We start from the raw sequence: 15,602 nt of genomic DNA on the forward strand, positions 1-15,602 counted from the left end.
CAATTCTGAATTTAATCATTGCCATCAAGAATCGAATCAATTAAAAAAGTAATGATTTTGGATTGAGAATCGTTTTGAATTGAGAATCAATTCTGAATCGAATCGTTATCCACAAGAATCGGATCAATTAAAAAAGCATTGATCTTGGATCGAGAATCGTTTTGAATAGAGAATCTATTTTAAATTGAATCGTGACCATCAAGAATTTAATCAATTCAAAAAGTATTGATTTTGATAGGAGAATTGTTCTGAATCGAGAATCCATTCTGAATCGGATCATATTAAATCAATTAAAAGAGTATTGATTTTGGATCGAAAAATGTTTTAAAAAGAGAATCGATTCTGAATTGAATCGTTACCATGAAGAATCAAATCAATTAAAAGAGTATTGATTTTGGATCGAAAAATGTTCTGAAAAGAGAATCGATTCGGAATTGAATCTTTATCATGAAGAATCAAATCAATTAAAAATATGATGATTTTGGAATGAGAATCCTTTTGAATCAAGAATTGTTGTGAATAAAAAATTGATTCTGTATCAAATTGTTACCCCCAAAAATTGAATTAAATAGATTCTAAAAGTATTGATTTTGGATCAGGAATCATTTTGAATTGAGAATTGTTTATGAATCAAATTGTTAACCACAAGATTCTAATCAAATCAATTTGAAAAGTACTGATTTTGGATCGAGAATCATTTTGAAACGAAAATTGATTCTGGATAAATAGTTACTCCCGAGAATTGAATCCATTTAAAAAAGTATTGAATTTGGATTGAGAATTGTTTTGAATAGAGAATCGTTTCTGAATCAAATCCCCCCGAGATTTCAATCAAATTGATTCAAAAAGAGGAAGGAGAGGAGTGAGTAGACATGGTGTAAGAGGAAGGAGAGGAGTGAGTAGTCATGGTGTAAGAGGAAGGAGAGGAGTGAGTAGTCATGGTGTAAGAGGAAGGAGAGGAGTGAGTAGTCATGGTGTAAGAGGAAGGAGAGGAGTGAGTAGTCATGGTGTAAGAGGAAGGAGAGGAGTGAGTAGTCATGGTGTAAGAGGAAGGAGAGGAGTGAGTAGACATGGTGTAAGAGGAAGGAGAGGAGTGAGTAGACATGGTGTAAGAGGAAGGAGAGGAGTGAGTAGTCATGGTGTAAGAGGAAGGAGAGGAGTGAGTAGTCATGGTGTAAGAGGAAGGAGAGGAGTGAGTAGACATGGTGTAAGAGGAAGGAGAGGAGTGAGTAGACATGGTGTAAGAGGAAGGAGAGGAGTGAGTAGTCATGGTGTAAGAGGAAGGAGAGGAGTGAGTAGACATGGTGTAAGAGGAAGGACAGGAGTGAGTAGACATGGTGTAAGAGGAAGGAGAGGAGTGAGTAGACATGGTGTAAGAGGAAGGAGAGGAGTGAGTAGACATGGTGTAAGAGGAAGGAGAGGAGTGAGTAGACATGGTGTAAGAGGAAGGAGAGGAGTGAGTAGACATGGTGTAAGAGGGATGAGTGAGTAGACATGGTGTAAGAGGAAGGAGAGGAGTGAGTAGACATGGTGTAAGAGGAAGGAGAGGAGTGAGTAGTCATGGTGTAAGAGGAAGGAGAGGAGTGAGTAGACATGGTGTAAGAGGAAGGAGAGGAGTGAGTAGACATGGTGTAAGAGGAAGGAGAGGAGTGAGTAGTCATGGTGTAAGAGGAAGGAGAGGAGTGAGTAGACCTGGTGTAAGAGGAAGGAGAGGAGTGAGTAGACATGGTGTAAGAGGAAGGAGAGGAGTGAGTAGACATGGTGTAAGAGGAAGGAGAGGAGTGAGTAGTCATGGTGTAAGAGGAAGGAGAGGAGTGAGTAGACATGGTGTAAGAGGAAGGACAGGAGTGAGTAGACATGGTGTAAGAGGAAGGAGAGGAGTGAGTAGTCATGGTGTAAGAGGAAGGAGAGGAGTGAGTAGTCATGGTGTAAGAGGAAGGACAGGAGTGAGTAGACATGGTGTAAGAGGAAGGAGAGGAGTGAGTAGTCATGGTGTAAGAGGAAGGAGAGGAGTGAGTAGTCATGGTGTAAGAGGAAGGAGAGGAGTGAGTAGTCATGGTGTAAGAGGAAGGAGAGGAGTGAGTAGACATGGTGTAAGAGGAAGGAGAGGAGTGAGTAGACATGGTGTAAGAGGAAGGACAGGAGTGAGTAGACATGGTGTAAGAGGAAGGAGAGGAGTGAGTAGTCATGGTGTAAGAGGAAGGAGAGGAGTGAGTAGTCATGGTGTAAGAGGAAGGAGAGGAGTGAGTAGTCATGGTGTAAGAGGAAGGAGAGGAGTGAGTAGACATGGTGTAAGAGGAAGGAGAGGAGTGAGTAGACATGGTGTAAGAGGAAGGAGAGGAGTGAGTAGTCATGGTGTAAGAGGAAGGAGAGGAGTGAGTAGTCATGGTGTAAGAGGAAGGAGAGGAGTGAGTAGACATGGTGTAAGAGGAAGGATAGGAGTGAGTAGTCATGGTGTAAGAGGAAGGAGAGGAGTGAGTAGATATGGTGTAAGAGGAAGGACAGGAGTGAGTAGACATGGTGTAAGAGGAAGGAGAGGAGTGAGTAGACATGGTGTAAGAGGAAGGAGAGGAGTGAGTAGACATGGTGTAAGAGGAAGGAGAGGAGTGAGTAGTCATGGTGTAAGAGGAAGGACAGGAGTGAGTAGACATGGTGTAAGAGGAAGGAGAGGAGTGAGTAGTCATGGTGTAAGAGGAAGGAGAGGAGTGAGTAGTCATGGTGTAAGAGGAAGGAGAGGAGTGAGTAGACATGGTGTAAGAGGAAGGAGAGGAGTGAGTAGACATGGTGTAAGAGGAAGGAGAGGAGTGAGTAGTCATGGTGTAAGAGGAAGGAGAGGAGTGAGTAGTCATGGTGTAAGAGGAAGGAGAGGAGTGAGTAGTCATGGTGTAAGAGGAAGGAGAGGAGTGAGTAGACATGGTGTAAGAGGAAGGATAGGAGTGAGTAGTCATGGTGTAAGAGGAAGGAGAGGAGTGAGTAGACATGGTGTAAGAGGAAGGACAGGAGTGAGTAGACATGGTGTAAGAGGAAGGAGAGGAGTGAGTAGACATGGTGTAAGAGGAAGGAGAGGAGTGAGTAGACATGGTGTAAGAGGAAGGAGAGGAGTGAGTAGACATGGTGTAAGAGGAAGGAGAGGAGTGAGTAGACATGGTGTAAGAGGAAGGAGAGGAGTGAGTAGACATGGTGTAAGAGGAAGGAGAGGAGTGAGTAGTCATGGTGTAAGAGGAAGGAGAGGAGTGAGTAGACATGGTGTAAGAGGAAGGAGAGGAGTGAGTAGACATGGTGTAAGAGGAAGGAGAGGAGTGAGTAGTCATGGTGTAAGAGGAAGGAGAGGAGTGAGTAGACATGGTGTTAAGAGGAAGGAGAGGAGTGAGTAGACCTGGTGTAAGAGGAAGGACAGGAGTGAGTAGACATGGTGTAAGAGGAAGGAGAGGAGTGAGTAGACATGGTGTAAGAGGAAGGAGAGGAGTGAGTAGTCATGGTGTAAGAGGAAGGAGAGGAGTGAGTAGACATGGTGTAAGAGGAAGGACAGGAGTGAGTAGACATGGTGTAAGAGGAAGGAGAGGAGTGAGTAGACATGGTGTAAGAGGAAGGAGAGGAGTGAGTAGACATGGTGTAAGAGGAAGGAGAGGAGTGAGTAGTCATGGTGTAAGAGGAAGGAGAGGAGTGAGTAGACATGGTGTAAGAGGAAGGATAGGAGTGAGTAGTCATGGTGTAAGAGGAAGGAGAGGAGTGAGTAGACATGGTGTAAGAGGAAGGACAGGAGTGAGTAGACATGGTGTAAGAGGAAGGAGAGGAGTGAGTAGACATGGTGTAAGAGGAAGGAGAGGAGTGAGTAGACATGGTGTAAGAGGAAGGAGAGGAGTGAGTAGACATGGTGTAAGAGGAAGGAGAGGAGTGAGTAGTCATGGTGTAAGAGGAAGGAGAGGAGTGAGTAGACATGGTGTAAGAGGAAGGAGAGGAGTGAGTAGACATGGTGTAAGAGGAAGGAGAGGAGTGAGTAGTCATGGTGTAAGAGGAAGGAGAGGAGTGAGTAGTCATGGTGTAAGAGGAAGGAGAGGAGTGAGTAGTCATGGTGTAAGAGGAAGGAGAGGAGTGAGTAGACATGGTGTAAGAGGAAGGATAGGAGTGAGTAGTCATGGTGTAAGAGGAAGGAGAGGAGTGAGTAGACATGGTGTAAGAGGAAGGACAGGAGTGAGTAGACATGGTGTAAGAGGAAGGAGAGGAGTGAGTAGACATGGTGTAAGAGGAAGGAGAGGAGTGAGTAGACATGGTGTAAGAGGAAGGAGAGGAGTGAGTAGACATGGTGTAAGAGGAAGGAGAGGAGTGAGTAGACATGGTGTAAGAGGAAGGAGAGGAGTGAGTAGACATGGTGTAAGAGGAAGGAGAGGAGTGAGTAGACATGGTGTAAGAGGAAGGAGAGGAGTGAGTAGTCATGGTGTAAGAGGAAGGAGAGGAGTGAGTAGACATGGTGTAAGAGGAAGGAGAGGAGTGAGTAGACATGGTGTAAGAGGAAGGAGAGGAGTGAGTAGTCATGGTGTAAGAGGAAGGAGAGGAGTGAGTAGACATGGTGTAAGAGGAAGGAGAGGAGTGAGTAGACATGGTGTTAAGAGGAAGGAGAGGAGTGAGTAGACCTGGTGTAAGAGGAAGGACAGGAGTGAGTAGACATGGTGTAAGAGGAAGGAGAGGAGTGAGTAGACATGGTGTAAGAGGAAGGAGAGGAGTGAGTAGTCATGGTGTAAGAGGAAGGAGAGGAGTGAGTAGACATGGTGTAAGAGGAAGGACAGGAGTGAGTAGACATGGTGTAAGAGGAAGGAGAGGAGTGAGTAGACATGGTGTAAGAGGAAGGAGAGGAGTGAGTAGACATGGTGTAAGAGGAAGGAGAGGAGTGAGTAGTCATGGTGTAAGAGGAAGGAGAGGAGTGAGTAGACATGGTGTAAGAGGAAGGATAGGAGTGAGTAGTCATGGTGTAAGAGGAAGGAGAGGAGTGAGTAGACATGGTGTAAGAGGAAGGACAGGAGTGAGTAGACATGGTGTAAGAGGAAGGAGAGGAGTGAGTAGACATGGTGTAAGAGGAAGGAGAGGAGTGAGTAGACATGGTGTAAGAGGAAGGAGAGGAGTGAGTAGACATGGTGTAAGAGGAAGGAGAGGAGTGAGTAGTCATGGTGTAAGAGGAAGGAGAGGAGTGAGTAGTCATGGTGTAAGAGGAAGGAGAGGAGTGAGTAGACATGGTGTAAGAGGAAGGAGAGGAGTGAGTAGACATGGTGTAAGAGGAAGGAGAGGAGTGAGTAGTCATGGTGTAAGAGGAAGGAGAGGAGTGAGTAGTCATGGTGTAAGAGGAAGGAGAGGAGTGAGTAGTCATGGTGTAAGAGGAAGGAGAGGAGTGAGTAGACATGGTGTAAGAGGAAGGATAGGAGTGAGTAGTCATGGTGTAAGAGGAAGGAGAGGAGTGAGTAGACATGGTGTAAGAGGAAGGACAGGAGTGAGTAGACATGGTGTAAGAGGAAGGAGAGGAGTGAGTAGACATGGTGTAAGAGGAAGGAGAGGAGTGAGTAGACATGGTGTAAGAGGAAGGAGAGGAGTGAGTAGACATGGTGTAAGAGGAAGGAGAGGAGTGAGTAGACATGGTGTAAGAGGAAGGAGAGGAGTGAGTAGACATGGTGTAAGAGGAAGGAGAGGAGTGAGTAGACATGGTGTAAGAGGAAGGAGAGGAGTGAATAGTCATGGTGTAAGAGGAAGGAGAGGAGTGAGTAGACATGGTGTAAGAGGAAGGAGAGGAGTGAGTAGACATGGTGTAAGAGGAAGGAGAGGAGTGAGTAGTCATGGTGTAAGAGGAAGGAGAGGAGTGAGTAGACATGGTGTAAGAGGAAGGAGAGGAGTGAGTAGACATGGTGTAAGAGGAAGGAGAGGAGTGAGTAGTCATGGTGTAAGAGGAAGGAGAGGAGTGAGTAGACATGGTGTAAGAGGAAGGAGAGGAGTGAGTAGACATGGTGTAAGAGGAAGGAGAGGAGTGAGTAGACATGGTGTAAGAGGAAGGAGAGGAGTGAGTAGACATGGTGTAAGAGGAAGGAGAGGAGTGAGTAGACATGGTGTAAGAGGAAGGAGAGGAGTGAGTAGTCATGGTGTAAGAGGAAGGAGAGGAGTGAGTAGACATGGTGTAAGAGGAAGGAGAGGAGTGAGTAGTCATGGTGTAAGAGGAAGGAGAGGAGTGAGTAGACATGGTGTAAGAGGAAGGAGAGGAGTGAGTAGACATGGTGTAAGAGGAAGGAGAGGAGTGAGTAGACATGGTGTAAGAGGAAGGACAGGAGTGAGTAGACATGGTGTAAGAGGAAGGAGAGGAGTGAGTAGACATGGTGTAAGAGGAAGGAGAGGAGTGAGTAGTCATGGTGTAAGAGGAAGGAGAGGAGTGAGTAGACATGGTGTAAGAGGAAGGAGAGGAGTGAGTAGACATGGTGTAAGAGGAAGGAGAGGAGTGAGTAGTCATGGTGTAAGAGGAAGGAGAGGAGTGAGTAGACATGGTGTAAGAGGAAGGACAGGAGTGAGTAGACATGGTGTAAGAGGAAGGAGAGGAGTGAGTAGACATGGTGTAAGAGGAAGGAGAGGAGTGAGTAGACATGGTGTAAGAGGAAGGAGAGGAGTGAGTAGACATGGTGTAAGAGGAAGGAGAGGAGTGAGTAGACATGGTGTAAGAGGAAGGAGAGGAGTGAGTAGACATGGTGTAAGAGGAAGGAGAGGAGTGAGTAGACATGGTGTAAGAGGAAGGAGAGGAGTGAGTAGTCATGGTGTAAGAGGAAGGAGAGGAGTGAGTAGACATGGTGTAAGAGGAAGGAGAGGAGTGAGTAGACATGGTGTAAGAGGAAGGAGAGGAGTGAGTAGTCATGGTGTAAGAGGAAGGAGAGGAGTGAGTAGACATGGTGTAAGAGGAAGGAGAGGAGTGAGTAGACATGGTGTTAAGAGGAAGGAGAGGAGTGAGTAGACCTGGTGTAAGAGGAAGGAGAGGAGTGAGTAGACATGGTGTAAGAGGAAGGAGAGGAGTGAGTAGACCTGGTGTAAGAGGAAGGAGAGGAGTGAGTAGACATGGTGTAAGAGGAAGGAGAGGAGTGAGTAGTCATGGTGTAAGAGGAAGGAGAGGAGTGAGTAGTCATGGTGTAAGAGGAAGGAGAGGAGTGAGTAGACATGGTGTAAGAGGAAGGAGAGGAGTGAGTAGACATGGTGTAAGAGGAAGGAGAGGAGTGAGTAGACATGGTGTAAGAGGAAGGAGAGGAGTGAGTAGTCATGGTGTAAGAGGAAGGAGAGGAGTGAGTAGACATGGTGTAAGAGGAAGGAGAGGAGTGAGTAGACATGGTGTAAGAGGAAGGAGAGGAGTGAGTAGTCATGGTGTAAGAGGAAGGAGAGGAGTGAGTAGACATGGTGTAAGAGGAAGGAGAGGAGTGAGTAGACATGGTGTAAGAGGAAGGAGAGGAGTGAGTAGACATGGTGTAAGAGGAAGGAGAGGAGTGAGTAGACATGGTGTAAGAGGAAGGAGAGGAGTGAGTAGACATGGTGTAAGAGGAAGGAGAGGAGTGAGTAGACATGGTGTAAGAGGAAGGAGAGGAGTGAGTAGACATGGTGTAAGAGGAAGGAGAGGAGTGAGTAGTCATGGTGTAAGAGGAAGGAGAGGAGTGAGTAGACATGGTGTAAGAGGAAGGACAGGAGTGAGTAGACATGGTGTAAGAGGAAGGAGAGGAGTGAGTAGACATGGTGTAAGAGGAAGGAGAGGAGTGAGTAGACATGGTGTAAGAGGAAGGAGAGGAGTGAGTAGTCATGGTGTAAGAGGAAGGAGAGGAGTGAGTAGACATGGTGTAAGAGGAAGGATAGGAGTGAGTAGTCATGGTGTAAGAGGAAGGAGAGGAGTGAGTAGACATGGTGTAAGAGGAAGGACAGGAGTGAGTAGACATGGTGTAAGAGGAAGGAGAGGAGTGAGTAGACATGGTGTAAGAGGAAGGAGAGGAGTGAGTAGACATGGTGTAAGAGGAAGGAGAGGAGTGAGTAGACATGGTGTAAGAGGAAGGAGAGGAGTGAGTAGTCATGGTGTAAGAGGAAGGAGAGGAGTGAGTAGTCATGGTGTAAGAGGAAGGAGAGGAGTGAGTAGACATGGTGTAAGAGGAAGGAGAGGAGTGAGTAGACATGGTGTAAGAGGAAGGAGAGGAGTGAGTAGTCATGGTGTAAGAGGAAGGAGAGGAGTGAGTAGTCATGGTGTAAGAGGAAGGAGAGGAGTGAGTAGTCATGGTGTAAGAGGAAGGAGAGGAGTGAGTAGACATGGTGTAAGAGGAAGGATAGGAGTGAGTAGTCATGGTGTAAGAGGAAGGAGAGGAGTGAGTAGACATGGTGTAAGAGGAAGGACAGGAGTGAGTAGACATGGTGTAAGAGGAAGGAGAGGAGTGAGTAGACATGGTGTAAGAGGAAGGAGAGGAGTGAGTAGACATGGTGTAAGAGGAAGGAGAGGAGTGAGTAGACATGGTGTAAGAGGAAGGAGAGGAGTGAGTAGACATGGTGTAAGAGGAAGGAGAGGAGTGAGTAGACATGGTGTAAGAGGAAGGAGAGGAGTGAGTAGACATGGTGTAAGAGGAAGGAGAGGAGTGAATAGTCATGGTGTAAGAGGAAGGAGAGGAGTGAGTAGACATGGTGTAAGAGGAAGGAGAGGAGTGAGTAGACATGGTGTAAGAGGAAGGAGAGGAGTGAGTAGTCATGGTGTAAGAGGAAGGAGAGGAGTGAGTAGACATGGTGTAAGAGGAAGGAGAGGAGTGAGTAGACATGGTGTAAGAGGAAGGAGAGGAGTGAGTAGTCATGGTGTAAGAGGAAGGAGAGGAGTGAGTAGACATGGTGTAAGAGGAAGGAGAGGAGTGAGTAGACATGGTGTAAGAGGAAGGAGAGGAGTGAGTAGACATGGTGTAAGAGGAAGGAGAGGAGTGAGTAGACATGGTGTAAGAGGAAGGAGAGGAGTGAGTAGACATGGTGTAAGAGGAAGGAGAGGAGTGAGTAGTCATGGTGTAAGAGGAAGGAGAGGAGTGAGTAGACATGGTGTAAGAGGAAGGAGAGGAGTGAGTAGTCATGGTGTAAGAGGAAGGAGAGGAGTGAGTAGACATGGTGTAAGAGGAAGGAGAGGAGTGAGTAGACATGGTGTAAGAGGAAGGAGAGGAGTGAGTAGACATGGTGTAAGAGGAAGGACAGGAGTGAGTAGACATGGTGTAAGAGGAAGGAGAGGAGTGAGTAGACATGGTGTAAGAGGAAGGAGAGGAGTGAGTAGTCATGGTGTAAGAGGAAGGAGAGGAGTGAGTAGACATGGTGTAAGAGGAAGGAGAGGAGTGAGTAGACATGGTGTAAGAGGAAGGAGAGGAGTGAGTAGTCATGGTGTAAGAGGAAGGAGAGGAGTGAGTAGACATGGTGTAAGAGGAAGGACAGGAGTGAGTAGACATGGTGTAAGAGGAAGGAGAGGAGTGAGTAGACATGGTGTAAGAGGAAGGAGAGGAGTGAGTAGACATGGTGTAAGAGGAAGGAGAGGAGTGAGTAGACATGGTGTAAGAGGAAGGAGAGGAGTGAGTAGACATGGTGTAAGAGGAAGGAGAGGAGTGAGTAGACATGGTGTAAGAGGAAGGAGAGGAGTGAGTAGACATGGTGTAAGAGGAAGGAGAGGAGTGAGTAGTCATGGTGTAAGAGGAAGGAGAGGAGTGAGTAGACATGGTGTAAGAGGAAGGAGAGGAGTGAGTAGACATGGTGTAAGAGGAAGGAGAGGAGTGAGTAGTCATGGTGTAAGAGGAAGGAGAGGAGTGAGTAGACATGGTGTAAGAGGAAGGAGAGGAGTGAGTAGACATGGTGTTAAGAGGAAGGAGAGGAGTGAGTAGACCTGGTGTAAGAGGAAGGAGAGGAGTGAGTAGACATGGTGTAAGAGGAAGGAGAGGAGTGAGTAGACCTGGTGTAAGAGGAAGGAGAGGAGTGAGTAGACATGGTGTAAGAGGAAGGAGAGGAGTGAGTAGTCATGGTGTAAGAGGAAGGAGAGGAGTGAGTAGTCATGGTGTAAGAGGAAGGAGAGGAGTGAGTAGACATGGTGTAAGAGGAAGGAGAGGAGTGAGTAGACATGGTGTAAGAGGAAGGAGAGGAGTGAGTAGACATGGTGTAAGAGGAAGGAGAGGAGTGAGTAGTCATGGTGTAAGAGGAAGGAGAGGAGTGAGTAGACATGGTGTAAGAGGAAGGAGAGGAGTGAGTAGACATGGTGTAAGAGGAAGGAGAGGAGTGAGTAGTCATGGTGTAAGAGGAAGGAGAGGAGTGAGTAGACATGGTGTAAGAGGAAGGAGAGGAGTGAGTAGTCATGGTGTAAGAGGAAGGAGAGGAGTGAGTAGACATGGTGTAAGAGGAAGGAGAGGAGTGAGTAGACATGGTGTAAGAGGAAGGAGAGGAGTGAGTAGACATGGTGTAAGAGGAAGGAGAGGAGTGAGTAGACATGGTGTAAGAGGAAGGAGAGGAGTGAGTAGACATGGTGTAAGAGGAAGGAGAGGAGTGAGTAGACATGGTGTAAGAGGAAGGAGAGGAGTGAGTAGACATGGTGTAAGAGGAAGGAGAGGAGTGAGTAGACATGGTGTAAGAGGAAGGAGAGGAGTGAGTAGTCATGGTGTAAGAGGAAGGAGAGGAGTGAGTAGACATGGTGTAAGAGGAAGGAGAGGAGTGAGTAGTCATGGTGTAAGAGGAAGGAGAGGAGTGAGTAGACATGGTGTAAGAGGAAGGAGAGGAGTGAGTAGACATGGTGTAAGAGGAAGGAGAGGAGTGAGTAGTCATGGTGTAAGAGGAAGGAGAGGAGTGAGTAGACATGGTGTAAGAGGAAGGATAGGAGTGAGTAGTCATGGTGTAAGAGGAAGGAGAGGAGTGAGTAGACATGGTGTAAGAGGAAGGACAGGAGTGAGTAGACATGGTGTAAGAGGAAGGAGAGGAGTGAGTAGACATGGTGTAAGAGGAAGGAGAGGAGTGAGTAGACATGGTGTAAGAGGAAGGAGAGGAGTGAGTAGACATGGTGTAAGAGGAAGGAGAGGAGTGAGTAGACATGGTGTAAGAGGAAGGAGAGGAGTGAGTAGACATGGTGTAAGAGGAAGGAGAGGAGTGAGTAGACATGGTGTAAGAGGAAGGAGAGGAGTGAGTAGTCATGGTGTAAGAGGAAGGAGAGGAGTGAGTAGTCATGGTGTAAGAGGAATGAGAGGAGTGAGTAGACATGGTGTAAGAGGAAGGAGAGGAGTGAGTAGGCATGGTGTAAGAGGAAGGAGAGGAGTGAGTAGACATGGTGTAAGAGGAAGGAGAGGAGTGAGTAGTCATGGTGTAAGAGGAATGAGAGGAGTGAGTAGACATGGTGTAAGAGGAAGGAGAGGAGTGAGTAGACATGGTGTAAGAGGAAGGAGAGGAGTGAGTAGACATGGTGTAAGAGGAAGGAGAGGAGTGAGTAGTCATGGTGTAAGAGGAAGGAGAGGAGTGAGTAGACATGGTGTAGGAGGAAGGAGAGGAGTGAGTAGTCATGGTGTAAGAGGAAGGAGAGGAGTGAGTAGACATGGTGTAAGAGGAAGGAGAGGAGTGAGTAGACATGGTGTAAGAGGAAGGAGAGGAGTGAGTAGACATGGTGTAAGAGGAAGGAGAGGAGTGAGTAGACATGGTGTAAGAGGAAGGAGAGGAGTGAGTAGACATGGTGTAAGAGGAAGGAGAGGAGTGAGTAGACATGGTGTAAGAGGAAGGAGAGGAGTGAGTAGTCATGGTGTAAGAGGAAGGAGAGGAGTGAGTAGACATGGTGTAAGAGGAAGGAGAGGAGTGAGTAGTCATGGTGTAAGAGGAATGAGAGGAGTGAGTAGACATGGTGTAAGAGGAAGGAGAGGAGTGAGTAGGCATGGTGTAAGAGGAAGGAGAGGAGTGAGTAGACATGGTGTAAGAGGAAGGAGAGGAGTGAGTAGTCATGGTGTAAGAGGAATGAGAGGAGTGAGTAGACATGGTGTAAGAGGAAGGAGAGGAGTGAGTAGACATGGTGTAAGAGGAAGGAGAGGAGTGAGTAGACATGGTGTAAGAGGAAGGAGAGGAGTGAGTAGTCATGGTGTAAGAGGAAGGAGAGGAGTGAGTAGACATGGTGTAGGAGGAAGGAGAGGAGTGAGTAGTCATGGTGTAAGAGGAAGGAGAGGAGTGAGTAGACATGGTGTAAGAGGAAGGAGAGGAGTGAGTAGACATGGTGTAAGAGGAAGGAGAGGAGTGAGTAGACATGGTGTAAGAGGAAGGAGAGGAGTGAGTAGACATGGTGTAAGAGGAAGGAGAGGAGTGAGTAGACATGGTGTAAGAGGAAGGAGAGGAGTGAGTAGACATGGTGTAAGAGGAAGGAGAGGAGTGAGTAGACATGGTGTAAGAGGAAGGAGAGGAGTGAGTAGACATGGTGTAAGAGGAAGGAGAGGAGTGAGTAGTCATGGTGTAAGAGGAAGGAGAGGAGTGAGTAGACATGGTGTAAGAGGAAGGAGAGGAGTGAGTAGTCATGGTGTAAGAGGAAGGAGAGGAGTGAGTAGACATGGTGTAAGAGGAAGGAGAGGAGTGAGTAGACATGGTGTAAGAGGAAGGAGAGGAGTGAGTAGTCATGGTGTAAGAGGAAGGAGAGGAGTGAGTAGACATGGTGTAAGAGGAAGGATAGGAGTGAGTAGTCATGGTGTAAGAGGAAGGAGAGGAGTGAGTAGACATGGTGTAAGAGGAAGGACAGGAGTGAGTAGACATGGTGTAAGAGGAAGGAGAGGAGTGAGTAGACATGGTGTAAGAGGAAGGAGAGGAGTGAGTAGACATGGTGTAAGAGGAAGGAGAGGAGTGAGTAGACATGGTGTAAGAGGAAGGAGAGGAGTGAGTAGACATGGTGTAAGAGGAAGGAGAGGAGTGAGTAGACATGGTGTAAGAGGAAGGAGAGGAGTGAGTAGACATGGTGTAAGAGGAAGGAGAGGAGTGAGTAGTCATGGTGTAAGAGGAAGGAGAGGAGTGAGTAGTCATGGTGTAAGAGGAATGAGAGGAGTGAGTAGACATGGTGTAAGAGGAAGGAGAGGAGTGAGTAGGCATGGTGTAAGAGGAAGGAGAGGAGTGAGTAGACATGGTGTAAGAGGAAGGAGAGGAGTGAGTAGTCATGGTGTAAGAGGAATGAGAGGAGTGAGTAGACATGGTGTAAGAGGAAGGAGAGGAGTGAGTAGACATGGTGTAAGAGGAAGGAGAGGAGTGAGTAGACATGGTGTAAGAGGAAGGAGAGGAGTGAGTAGTCATGGTGTAAGAGGAAGGAGAGGAGTGAGTAGACATGGTGTAGGAGGAAGGAGAGGAGTGAGTAGACATGGTGTAAGAGGAAGGAGAGGAGTGAGTAGTCATGGTGTAAGAGGAAGGAGAGGAGTGAGTAGACATGGTGTAAGAGGAAGGAGAGGAGTGAGTAGTCATGGTGTAAGAGGAATGAGAGGAGTGAGTAGACATGGTGTAAGAGGAAGGAGAGGAGTGAGTAGTCATGGTGTAAGAGGAAGGAGAGGAGTGAGTAGACATGGTGTAAGAGGAAGGAGAGGAGTGAGTAGTCATGGTGTAAGAGGAATGAGAGGAGTGAGTAGACATGGTGTAAGAGGAAGGAGAGGAGTGAGTAGACATGGTGTAAGAGGAAGGAGAGGAGTGAGTAGACATGGTGTAAGAGGAAGGAGAGGAGTGAGTAGTCATGGTGTAAGAGGAAGGAGAGGAGTGAGTAGACATGGTGTAAGAGGAAGGAGAGGAGTGAGTAGTCATGGTGTAAGAGGAAGGAGAGGAGTGAGTAGTCATGGTGTAAGAGGAAGGAGAGGAGTGAGTAGACATGGTGTAAGAGGAAGGATAGGAGTGAGTAGTCATGGTGTAAGAGGAAGGAGAGGAGTGAGTAGACATGGTGTAAGAGGAAGGAGAGGAGTGAGTAGTCATGGTGTAAGAGGAAGGAGAGGAGTGAGTAGACATGGTGTAAGAGGAAGGAGAGGAGTGAGTAGTCATGGTGTAAGAGGAAGGAGAGGAGTGTACTTGAGTCTGTTGAGGGAGGGAGCGTTCTTCCAGGTGGGGTGGAGCTGCTCCGAGCTGATCACCTGACCTTTCTTCACGGCAAAGCCCAGGCGGCAGTACATGGACACGGCATTCTGGGAAATAAATAGAGTTGCCATGAACACTGAACAGGTGCAATAGCACCATCTGTTGGAGCAGTTCTCTGGGTCCATCCCTGAAAGTCTTCCTGCTCTTCACAGAGGAATCCAACCCTTATCCACAAGAACCAAATCTAATCCATTCTAAAAGTATTGATCTTGGATGGAGAATCGTTTTGAATCGAGAATCGATTCTGAATCGAATCGTTAACCCCAAGAATTAAAATCGATTCAAAAGAGTACTGATTTTGGATTGAGAATCGTTTTCAATAAAGAATTGATTCTGAATCATGTTGTTACTTACAAGAATGTAATCAAATAGATTCTAAAAGTATTGATTTTGGATTGAGAATTGATTCAAAGTCGAATCGTTTACCCCTAGAATCAAATGGATTAAAAAAAGTATTGATTTTATATGGAGAATCCTTTGAATGTAAAGTGTAAGACTTCAAGTGTTTCCTGCTGTTTAAAGCTTTGAACTGGAAGTACAAGGGCTGTTCCCTCTTCTAGCCATCCATAACGGTTCTGCTTGTGTGGATTCTTCATTCATGGCTCCAAGCGACCTTGGTAAGTTCTACAATAGAACTACAACAACTCTTAGGAGTCTTTCCATGAGCGACCTTGGTAAGTTCTACAATATAACTGCAACAACTCTTAGGAGTCTTTCCATGAGCGACCTTGGTAAGTTCTACAATAGAACTACAACAACTCTTAGGATGTTTCTAAGAGTCTTTACGTGCTAGTTCTACTCCCGTTTCATTCCAGTGATGTTTGGAGGCAGAGAAGAAGGAAGAAGGAGGTCCTCACCTTCACCAGGTCCAGGTCTATCTCCAACACGTTGGCCAGCTGGCAGGGACAGAGGACAAGGAGCAGGTTAGAAACCAGGACATGGTCCACCAGCGAGGTGCAAGCCAAGCTACCTCTGCTACGTTGGTCTGCTCGTCGATGGACACGAAGATCTTGTAGAGCAGAGTCTCAAAGTAGTCGCCCTGCACCCGGTTCATCACAAAACCCTCCAGCGGCGGCACTGTGCACACCAGCAGTCACACACGCCTTAGCACCACAAACACTTCATTCATCCCCCAGGGGAAATTAACATCTTCAGCGCTATCCCATTCAAGTGCAGACACACATTACAGGGAGACAGAACAGGATCAAACATTACAGGGAGACAGAACAGGATCAAACATTACAGGGAGACAGAACAGGATCAAACATTACAGGGAGACAGAACAGGATCAAACATTACAGGGAGACAGAACAGGATCAAACATTACAGGGAGACAGAACAGGTTCAAACATTACAGGGAGACACAACAGGATCAAACATTACAGGGAGACAGAACAGGATCAAACATTACAGGGAGACAGAACAGGTTCAAACATTACAGGGAGACACAACAGGATCAAACATTACAGGGAGACAGAACAGGATCAAACATTACAGGGAGA

General features: G+C 46.8%; 1 protein-coding gene across 3 annotated transcripts in view; it reads right to left on the bottom strand.

Moving 5' to 3' along the window:
• Positions 1-15,602, bottom strand: part of fam91a1 (family with sequence similarity 91 member A1) — a 72,964-nt gene that overhangs the window by 37,468 nt on the left and 19,894 nt on the right. For all 3 annotated transcript variants that reach the window (XM_061896687.1, XM_061896685.1, XM_061896688.1), the window contains 3 exons: positions 15,071-15,177; positions 14,958-14,996; positions 14,035-14,147 (listed from right to left, as the gene is read on the bottom strand). In XM_061896687.1, the coding sequence (XP_061752671.1) occupies positions 14,035-14,147; positions 14,958-14,996; positions 15,071-15,177 (259 nt within the window). The remainder of the gene's footprint in view (positions 1-14,034; positions 14,148-14,957; positions 14,997-15,070; positions 15,178-15,602) is intronic.

The sequence above is a fragment of the Nerophis ophidion genome, linkage group LG04 (genome assembly GCF_033978795.1).
Source record: "Nerophis ophidion isolate RoL-2023_Sa linkage group LG04, RoL_Noph_v1.0, whole genome shotgun sequence".
Taxonomy (NCBI): domain Eukaryota; kingdom Metazoa; phylum Chordata; class Actinopteri; order Syngnathiformes; family Syngnathidae; genus Nerophis; species Nerophis ophidion.